This window comes from Gadus chalcogrammus, chromosome 1 (assembly GCF_026213295.1).
Source record: "Gadus chalcogrammus isolate NIFS_2021 chromosome 1, NIFS_Gcha_1.0, whole genome shotgun sequence".
NCBI lineage: Eukaryota > Metazoa > Chordata > Actinopteri > Gadiformes > Gadidae > Gadus > Gadus chalcogrammus.
Window position 1 is genome coordinate 5499937 of NC_079412.1, and position 11215 is coordinate 5511151.

The 11215-nt window shown below is 44.5% G+C and overlaps 1 protein-coding gene across 1 annotated transcript; it reads right to left on the reverse strand.

Moving 5' to 3' along the window:
- Nucleotides 1–2939: 2939 nt before the first annotated feature.
- Nucleotides 2940–11145, reverse strand: tada3l (transcriptional adaptor 3 (NGG1 homolog, yeast)-like). Its single transcript, XM_056580302.1, has 9 exons — nucleotides 11089–11145; nucleotides 10459–10700; nucleotides 9801–10048; nucleotides 9463–9568; nucleotides 8549–8684; nucleotides 7815–7918; nucleotides 5811–5917; nucleotides 5345–5536; nucleotides 2940–3485 (listed from the first exon to the last, which is right to left on the reverse strand). Exons 2-9 carry the CDS (start codon nucleotides 10669–10671, stop codon nucleotides 3293–3295), a joined length of 1299 nt encoding a protein of 432 aa, XP_056436277.1. The 5' UTR covers nucleotides 10672–10700; nucleotides 11089–11145; the 3' UTR covers nucleotides 2940–3292.
- Between the last annotated feature and the right edge of the window lie 70 nt (nucleotides 11146–11215).

Sequence of the window (11215 nt, forward strand, 5' to 3'; positions counted from 1 at the left end):
CTGTCCACAGGACAACTAAGTTGTGCACGATTCTTTGGTCAGATGTGACTAAAGTTGAACTTTTTGGCTGAAATGCAAAGCGCTAGGCCTAAGTGTGGCGGAAAACTAACACTGCTCATCAACATGAAAACATGATCCCCACTTTGAAATATGGTGGTGGCACCATCATGCTATGGGGATTATTTTCTTCAGCAGGGGCAGGGAAGCTGGTCAGAGTTGATGGGAAGGTGGATAGATTAAGTGTCTAGATGTGTCTAGATGTGCAAAGCTGGTAAACATACCCCAAAAGATTTGCAGCTGTAAATGCAGCGGAAGGTTGGCTCTACAAAGTATTGACACACTGAATACAAATGCAGTTTTTTCAATTTTTTTATTTGCTGACAATTTTGAAAACTATCATTTCTGTTTTCCACTTTACAATTATGTGCTACTTTGGTTGGTCGATCACATAAAATCTCATTAAAAAACATTTAAAGGGGACTTATTATAGGTGTGAGTGTGATTAGCCTTACAAGCCGTTTCGAAAATCTGCCTAATATGACATCACTAGTGGGTGTGTCCACCTAGATCTGTGCTGGATAGATGAGCAATGTTTACTTCAGTCCACTGGGTAGGCTGGGAGACTGATCTATCCAGCACAGATCTAGGTGGACACGCCCACTAGTGATGTCATATTAGGCCGATTTTCGAAACGGCTTGTAAGGCTAATCACACTCACACCTGGTGGTATAATAAGTCCCCTTTAAGTTTGTGGTTGTACAACCTCAAGGCACTGTATGTTCACATGTTCTGTCAATGTTATTCTGTTAGGTGCCTCGCAACCTTTCGTGTGGGTGAGTTTGTGTGTGTGTGTGTGTGTGTGTGTGTGTGTGTGTGTGTGTGTGTGTGTGTGTGTGTGTGTGTGTGTGTGTGTGTGTGTGTGTGTGCGCATGTGTGTGGGTGTGTGTTGATACAAAGACACACATTTTTACAAACCTTTATAATCAACCAAAGTGTAGGGAGCCTGGGAGGTGACATTAGAGTAGGCCTATTTTATAGTTTTTTGTATAATTTTTTTAACTCACACACGTGCGCTCTGCTAAAGTGCGTGTGTGCTTAAACACGGCCCCTGCCCTGTGCTATTCCATTGGTAAGACAGAGTCATGGACGGAAACAATTCAGCTGTTTTTTTTAGTTTTTGAGAATACCTCGAAAATCCCAAGAGAAACTGCGTTAAAGGCACCCAGTGCAACTTTATGTAAACATTCAATGAAAAAAAAACATTCAATTTCTAGTCTTTTTTACACGTAGTAAGTTTCAATAACTCCATACCATTACATATCGACATTCAAGGAGCAAAGATGAGACGTCGTTGTGTGGTGAGAACTGATAGAAAATCGTAAACAACAACAATCGCCGGTGGGGAGAAGCCATTTTTCCATTGACTGGAAGCCTGCTTTATTTATTGTAGGTTACAAAAAATAAAGAAAATGGCGGCATTGTTGTTGTTATCGATTTTCTATCAGTTCTCACCACACAACGACGTCTCATCTTTGCTGCTTGAATGTCGGTATGTAATGGTATGGAGTTATTGAAACTTACTACGTGTAAAAAAGACTAGAAATTGAATGTTTATTTTTAAGCCTCGAAAGTTGCACTGGGTGCCTTTAAAGGTGAAATATGACGTGCCGTTCATGTGTCGTGGTAATAATGCCGCATTGAAAACAACTCTGAGGTTCGGAAGCTCTTTACGTGTCTTTACGTAAATCTTCCCTACTTCCAAAATAAGAGTGTTCAGGAAACGTTTGTAGGCTATAGCATTAACCGGAAAAACAGATCGTTCTTGAGACTTCGGGGCATTATCCCGCTTAATACACGGCTACTTGCCAAAACGAAAAATAACTTCACACTTGTCTTTTTACAATTTATGTTACCATTCACAGTGTTAATCAGCAGAGAAATAGTCCGCCAAAGAGGTTGACGTGGCTTAGCAACCGAAAACGATGGGGTTGACAAGTTACCGGACTACTTGCGGACTGATACGAAAGACGTGAATCAATGTCGTGAATTGAAACACAGCCTTTTTGAGACAATTGAGACAAAAATCTACTTTCCTTGACAGCGGTCATAATATGCTTAGCAACAGTCAATTATCAAAAATAATTGACCACCGGAAGTTGGTAAGGCCCATGCAAGTGTATGGAGCATTCCATCGCATTAAGAAAAGCTGTGTAATAAGTAAGGGATTATGTATAGAACGGCGGTCATTATCTGTAATATAAGCCCCGACAGTGCGAACAGCACACCGACGCGAAGCAGAGGGGTCTTGCTTCGAACGTTATAACTATCTAATGTATAGAACGTAGATTTTACGTTCTATACATTATCCTGCTTAATACACGGCTACTTGCCAAAAATAAATTAAAAAACATTCCACGGCATTGAGAAGAGCCGTGTAATAAATAAAGATAACTCCCATGTCAACACCCGGGCTCCGTATAAATCTGGTGTAAATGGGTAATTATGTTGAAGTTCCTCCGAAAAGGCGAATATGCACCAGACCGAGAAGCTCCACTGACGCCAAGTGGTTTAATGTGGAGCATCATCTTGGGTTGATGTTGACCCCCCGTTAGAGGGTGATGCTTCTCAGAGCCTTGTTCCAAACATAACTCATTAGAAGGCTCATTAAAGTATCACAGAGTCGGGGTGGGTCATAAGCATGGGGTAAACACTCCCCCCATCCCTCCTTCCTACAGATCCCGGCTGAAACTCACTGTTTACCCTTTCAAAGTGTTCAATTCAAGCTGAAAGAGGAGTTTCACTTACAAGTTTAAGTCAGACATCTTCCACTGACCCAATCTACATGTCTGGCAATACCACATGGGGTCACGACCCTAAGGTTGAGAAGCCTAAAGTATTTAAGAAAATTGATGAGTAAAAGTAGTAGTGATTATTAGTAAAGAATCAACATGGAGAAACTGTCTTTCAGTATTTATTCAAAACAGTTTTTTTATGGTGCTACAAATGTAAAAAACAAGAAAGAAAAAAAAATATCAAAATGAAAGAAACAAAAACAAATCAACAAATGGTCATGTCTTCACTATATGCATCTCGAGCAACGTACACTAAACATGCTAGGAAAATATTAAACGGATACCGTCCTCGATGGAAGCCATGTAACACTATCAATTAACTTTGTACAGTTACACATGTCGTGCCAGAACCAAACAACCCTTCCACAACACACACACACACACATGACTGCGTGATCCACAGTCAGTATAGGGACTTCCTCGCCGACGCCCAGTCCTGCTCAAACGTCCAGCAGCTTGAGGATGCTGTCCCTCTCCTTCAGGGCTTTCCAGGCCTGGTCCTTCTCCTTCTTGGTGGGCGAGCGCTTCTTCTGCCGGGCCGCCATGATGCGCCGGAAGGCCTCCATCACCTCGTTGTCCGACACACGCACCCGCTGCCGCAGCTCCTGCTTCCGCATCTCCTCCCTCGCCAGCCTGCCGCCCAAAAGATGTTCAAACACGCTCAGCAAAAAGGTCTTCAGCTTGTACAAGGGAGTTCAGGGGAACATTTAAGAAAAGAAAGAAGGAAGGGAGGGAAGGAGGGGGGGAAGAATGAGGGAGGAGGGTTGAGGATTCTCCCTCAGCAGTCTAGTGGTTAGACACATAGGAGACTAAGGCCCAATCTCAATACTTCCCCTTACCCCTTATCTTCCCCCTTACCCTTGAAGTTGCGCGTTCATGTGAGAGCTAGTGGTGTCTCAATACCCAATTTGATCAAGATTAAGGGATAAGATTGAGTGCTATGTACCCCTTATTTTTAAGATGATTTGAGAGCTCACTTGGGCCGAATCTCTATTCTTCCCCTTGCCCCTTTTGCTTTGTCTTTGTCTGTGTCTTGGTTAAGACAAAGACAAAGACAAAGCAAAAGGGGCAAGGGGAAGAATCGAGATTCGGCCTTAGGCCCAATCCCGTTTCTACCCCTTACCCCTTCCCCTTACCCCTTACCCCTTGCCCTTCCCCCTACCCCTTCAAAACAAGGGGGAGGGGTAAGGGTAAGGGGTAGAAATGGGATTGGGCCTTAAGGAGTGTTACCACAGGGATAAGGGGGAGGGGGGAGGGGGGAGCAGGACTCAAGACCATTTATTAATAAATAAAAATTATTCATAATTTGTTTATTGAAGTCATCTTTTACGCATTGGTGCCAATAATAATAAGCTATGTTCTATAGAAAAACTACAGTCTCAATTCTTCCCAAGGACTGAAGACTTTGGAGGACTTTCCCCTAACAATATTATAGTGGTGCTATAAACATGCTCCTTTCCAACATTTCAAAACAGGGTTGCCCCTACATTAGTTGACCTTCTAGTTTAACCTGTCGTTGTTTGAACATGTTTAAATGGAAAAAAAGCTTAAAAAAAAAGTGAAACCACAATATCACGAGTAAGTACTGTGGGGAGGAAGTCAGTGTCTATTTCATCCACTCTTGGTCGGAGTCGACTAACAGCAGAGCTTCATCCTAAAGCGGTTCGCCACCAGATGAGCCACGGAGTACCGCGGAGCACGCTGCATGTTAGAGCGACCACACACTGATTCCAGTTCAGGTCTGTTTCATGTACTGGCTGATGAAAATGATTTTATGCAGCGCTGTTGTGAGCTCTTTCATTGAAAACACAACCCACTTGTCCCAGTTTAGACATACAGCTAAAAGGGGGGTTTGTACACTGTAAAAGGTTCCAATGAACTCGTACCCCATCATTAGTGCTAGTCAAGACAAAGCAAGGGGAAAAAAAACATGGGACGCGCTATTCTGGATGACAGATCTCCAGAAAAGGAAAAAATAACACTTTTTACACGTGAGGTGTTTGTCGCGCCTGCTAATTCATTCTCAGGCCTTGTCCACACGGAGCTGATTTTTTGGTGAAACCGCATAAGTAGTGTGCCTTTGGGCCGACCGTCCAAACGTTCGGTGCCCGAAACCGCACTTTTCTGAAACCATGTCCCAGGGTGGTTTCAGATATAACCGGATCTATGTGGTTTCGTGGGGACGCCTGAAACGCAAACGATGACGTCGTTGAATTTTTTATTTATTTGTATTTTTTGTAGCTTTAAATAGAGCCCCTCGGGCAATTTAATTAATAACTGTACATTAGTGTACAATAGTACTTTAACTGGAATATATTATTTCATGATCATCCTTATAGAAATGGATAGTACATAAAAAAAAAAAGGGATAAAATGTATTAGGGAGCCACCAAATGAAAAACCTAGTGGCACCGGAAGAAGATGTTAGTCTTGGAGGAGAAGGGAGGAAGGAGGCCCGACTCGGGTGAGGACAGGTGATGGAGAGGCTTTACCGCAGGAGCTCCTGCTTGCGGGTTCTGTTGTGGGTGCTCAGAGCCTTGAGCTCCGCCTGCCGCTTGTGGAGCTCGGCCAGGACCTCGTCCTCGGAGTCGCCCCCCGCCCCGGGACGCTCCTCCGAGTCCAGCAGCCCCTGGGCCACCAGCTCCTCCTTGATCCGCGCCTCCAGGGAGCGCGTGTGGGGAACACTGGGGAAGGCAGCTCATAAGAGACGTGCTCTGGGGACGCCCGCTAACCATGTATGCTTTGGTGACGCATATTAAACACAAACCATTTAGATGTAGAACTGAGTTAGTGTATAGCATCATTGAATTAATAAACAAACTAATTATCAACCAATCAATCAAAAAAAGGCCCATTTCCTCCAAACTTTCGTAATATCTTTGATATAGGTGCTCAATCATTATTTGGTAAAGTATATCCCCTTCCGGTGCTTTGGGTGTTGGATTCTGCAGTACGTACCCGAAGGCCTTGCCCTGGCTGCGTGGGGAGGTGCCCGCGCCGTCGGCGGCATCCTTCCCTGCCATGTCCGGGATGGGAGAATCCTCCATGGGGGATATGATGTTCTCCTGTGCAAATGACACAACGTCTTATTAGAGTCACCATGTAGTGATGGTGTAGCTGTCTACACTGGCCCTTACTCTCACTCTTTAAAAAAGGTATGATTTGGCTGAATGATTTGTCCAAACTGTAAAGATTTAGGAGAAAGCAGACAACCGGAAAGTTGGGTTGTGGCCTCCTGTTGCATTCCAACAAGTCTGAACCAACAAACCAATAACGTTGTACAAGTACTAATGTTGTATAACTAGTAACGTTGTACAAGTAGTAACGTTGTACAAGTGGTTAGTTTAGAAGCTTTGCCCTCATGTTCGTCTCATGAAGACCAGGGGCTAACTGGACGCTGGTGACCCTCTTGTGGTACAGAGTGGTATTACCAGAAGTTTCAGGTGAGAGAGGAAGTGAACTCTATCCCTGTTAATGAAATAAAACCATCATTAAGAGAACATAAGTCAAATCATTTGTTTTTGCCAGTCCCCGCAAAACTGTTTGTGAATGTTCCGGTTTGCTTCGAACACAGATAATGGTATTATCATTATTAAAATGTACTTTTATTTCACTCTTTCCACTCATAACCGACGGACATAGGCGGCGAGGTGTCTGTGGGACGGTCGAGCTCTGTCTGGGCAGTGTGAGAGAGGGTTCAGATTCGAGGACACTTGGATGGGTGGAGCTTGTTCTGGGCTGCCATATTATACATTTCATGTATAATTTCACTCATTCTAACCCTCATATAATGAACGAAAGAGGTCCCCCTTCCAACTACTGCCCCCTGGAAAGACAGTACAGAGCCGAAAACATCCCACTTTTGTAACAGCACGTACCCTGCCACTATTAGGCACCTCAATGCCCAGGCACCTTGCAGAGTAAACCTGTATTCAATGGACCTTATTCAAAGGCACTTTATAGACTGCACAAGACACTTCATGGGAAGTTGCAATAGCACAAGATCGATTCTTTAATCTTTTTACTGTTTTGAATGATTGTCTGTCAGTGGTTCTCAAACTATGGTATGCTGCACTATCTAGTGGGACCTTTTAAATTAAAAACAATAATATCAAAATACTAGTATGAATGGAAATAAATTAACCATGAGATCATTAAAATGGGGTTTTAAATAGGTTTAGCCTTTTCTGTAATATTTTTATCGCAATATCAGCCTGTTTCGTAGACATCTAAACTGGCATCTGGCTAAACTGACGGTAAGCTATAAGCGCTATAATTATGAATGGTTCTGGTCGTAGCGGGAACTTTTTGGAAGTGATTGTGTTGACGGGGCCTCAATGGAGAGGCGAGTGGGCAGAGAAGAGGCGCAGTGTACTATCAAGCGGCACGAGTAGCGGGCGCAAACAGCACATTTTAATTTCTGCATCTATTATCAAGATATTAATTAGTAATAACAGTGGAAATTGGTTGAAATGTTAATATTCGGATGGCATGTGTGGCACACGGTGTGCCCCTAAATTTTCTGGTTGCACCCCTACAATTTTCAGTTAGGAGCCACAGTGCTGCTAGTGAAAAAAGTTAGTCTGGAGCCATGGAACATAATCCATCGATTGTCAAAATATGCCAACACAATGGCGATTTAGCTTATGGCCCACTGATAAAAGCCCTTGCATTTAAAGTATTATGAATTCTATCAACTTGGTGACGTAGTGGCACTGTTTGTATCTTTGGTGAAAAATGATCGCTTTGAGATCGCCACTTTAAAGTTTTCTCTTCATCGTTTTGCATAAAAATACTTTTGGAGGGGAAAAGTATGATAAGGATGATGATGGGGTTCTAGCTCCCCAAAAAGATGTGTTCAATACTGTTTGGTAGCGCTTAATACATTGAAGGTATTTCATGAGACCAAACCCTTCAAGGTAAGGTCAGAGAATTGGGCAGTGAGAGAGCGGTGTGTCTCACCTCAACGAGGGCTTGGAGCAGGCGTTGTGTCAGGGGCCCGAAGGGACAGCCGTCCTCTGGTGACTCATGCTGGCTCTCAGACTTCTTCATAAGGGAGTCCACGTCTAGAAAGGGGGAGAAGGTCAGGGCTTCAGAGGACAACAGAGGACGTGATCACGCCTTGAAACAAAAAGGAAGATGCCAAGAAAACTTAATGCAAAGTCTATGTTTAATAAAAGAAGAAACCACCAAAAAAAAACAACGATAACTTGCGCATGAACGAGATCACCTCAGAAAGAAAGTGTGCTTGTGTTTAGGGGGCTTGGCTCCGAGCAACAGAAGTCGGTCTTGTCAGCAGTCTAACTATTTGAATAATTGAAAGTGGTCATCTCAAAGATTTTACTGTAAATAAATATCTGTGTAGTCACTATTTAACACTGTATGAGTTTGAGAATGATTGAGCCCATTGCCCACTGAAACCCCTTGCATTTGGTCAGAGGCAAAGCTGTTTATCTCTAGGTACAGATGGCTGCTTATCACCAAAGATGTCGCCTTTGGTGACAACGGAATGCAAATCTCGGAGATAGCCACTCTTAAACCTACCGGTCATCATATATTTGAGAAAAAAATTAAAACAAAACACTGCAATACCTTAAATTACATAAAAGTGTAGCATTCAACTCTCAATGTTATCAACCAACTCACTCAGTGAGTTTCAAGCATAGTGCATGGTGTCTATTGGGCTCCAGGCTCACCTTTAGCATCCAGCTCAGACAGGGGGCCTCCCGTCATGCTCTTCTTCTTGTCATTGGCCCGCGCCCCCTCCCTCTGCTCCTCCAGCAGGTCCTCCTGGGCCCAGCGCTGGGAGTAGTGCTTCCCCAACACAGGGATCTGTGGTGGGGGACAGACACACCACGTCACCATCGTCGCCAAAATACTTAATTCGGATCCAGCAGTCCTGCTGCTGGGTCAGGTCGGCACAGGGCTAGGGCCGGAAGAAATGATCTGCAAGGGCGGAGGTATGCCTTGTTTCCTGTTTGAATTAGAGAGACATTCTACTGAAGAAAACTAAGTGGCGCCGGGGGGCGAGGCTTCCACAAGGGGATTTTAATATGGGTATTTCTAGAGGTGCCAGTATACTAATTTAAACCTTTAGACCATTTTTTATGGTTAACTACAACAGGCCAAGTTTGTGTTTACCAATAACGCACAGATTACCGATTAGACATGTTTGGTAGAAACAAATATGAGGAGAAATTAAGCGAAACACCATTATCTGAAATGGTCTGACATCAGATTTAAGATATTCAGTTAAAGGCTGATTTGTGATGCAACCAAAATACTAATTCATAATTCTCTTCAAATGTCTGTCCACTAGCTGATGTTTAGCCTTTGTGTCTAAACACGGCTGCAGTCACCTTTCTGTGACTGCAGTCTAGTAAACTGCGCTGCAGGGTAAGTGGGAATCTATGGCATAACAATAAAAACTATTTCTGGCCTACGAGAATCAAATCCATAGAGTAGTAGAGAAGATCTGTAGAGTAGATAAAGTGGTGGTGCACTGCAGTTTATCAACAGGGTTGAGAAAACAGGCAACATGACAACAAACAAAACTCAGCTAAATATAATGATGAGGGCTAGAGCTGGAGTTTAGATTTATCAGCCATACTTTGTAGTATTCGGCCTCATCGTCTGGAGGTTTCAGGAGCTCCTCCAGGAGCCTGATCTCCTCATTGGTGATGTCAGCACAGTAGGGCTCAACTAAGGCCCAAAACCTAAACATCAAGACAACCAAAGGCATGGTTAAACAGCACACAAAGAAATACATATAGATAAATACACTTACAATACATACAATGCTATTGAATAATCCCGTGATACTGATGAGATTGTGTGGCATTCTGCCTTTACATTTCTCTTTATTTCTGCGTTGAACCTATTGTCTTGTCTGGGATGAATGCAGCTCATCTATCTGTGAAACAGGGATGTGGTTGTGCAGCGACGGACCTGTTGGGAGAGTCGTTTTTTGGCGTGCGGGGAATGTCTTGAGGATCCTCGTTGAACTCGTACTCCTGGACCTTGGCCTGCAGGTTCTTCAGCTTGGGCCTCCCGGGTCCTGGGCCCGGTGCGTGGCCGCCCTTACCCTCCAACTTCTGCTTCTTGGGCTTGTGGCGCGACGACGCCAACGGGTCTGGGTCTTTGCCGATCTTCAGGAAGCGCTTGTCCCCCTTCTTATCCTGCCAGTCTGTGAGGATCTGGGAGCAGGGAGAGGTCAAGGCTCATCAGAATCCTCTGGACATGATGGCTCTTTGTGCTACCATCATGTCTGCCTGTTTGGCCCCTATTGCACTCTAAACAACGCCTGGAGGTAGGATCCCACTCATACAGGTTCCCTCTCAGGGTTGATATATTGTTTCTCCTTCTTCTGACAAATGTACTTATTGTAAGTCACTTTGGATAAAAGCGTCTGCTAAATGCCCTCAATGTAAGTGTAAATGTAAACGGTTCCCTTGGATTGCCCTTTAGCAGGCATAGGGTTAGATTGATGTCGTAAAACGAAGTCTGTGAAGCCATCTGAGAATGTAACTGTGATTAAGGGCTAGACAAAAACCGTTGCCTAAGACGGAGATGGAGGTGTGGCGGCTCCAGAGACACGTCCCCCTACCTGTCTCTGTTCCTCCAGCGCTCTGAGGCGGCGGTTGGCCGACGACAGCAGGGTCTCCAGCTCCAGCTGGAGGGTGTCCAGCTCCTCGATGCCGATGCCATCGTCCTCCGAGCGGCCCAGCACAGCGGTGTAGCGGGGGCACACCTTGACGTGCTCCACGGGCTTGAAGTCGTAGTACTTCAGCGGGGGGCAGTCCTTCAGCTCACTCATCATGCCACCTCTTCACAGGTACCTAGGTGTATCTGATCGAACAGGCAGGGGTGAGGGGAAGGTGGCAGAGAGCGCGCGCGCACACACACACACACACACACACACACACACACACACACACACACACACACACACACACACACACACACACACACACACACACACACACACACACACACACACACACACACACACACACACACACACACACACACACACACACACACACACACACACACACACACACACACACACGCAAGCGCGCGCGCCTCTGCCTGAACCGCGTAACAACGATAAATGACCCACATATTCACAAATGTGGGGAATGAACCTTAACAATTTTGCAATGAACATAGTTATTTAAACATTTGGTTGAACAAGTCATTACGAATATATATTGTTTAGAGCAACGACATTTACCTTTAGTGAACGGCGTCCATTATGGAACAAACCATTTGAAAGCAAGGGGTCCTGCAATGTAACGGAGACAAACCTGTAATCAGTACTCCTATAATAACCCTTTTTGCAATAATTATATTGCAAGAAA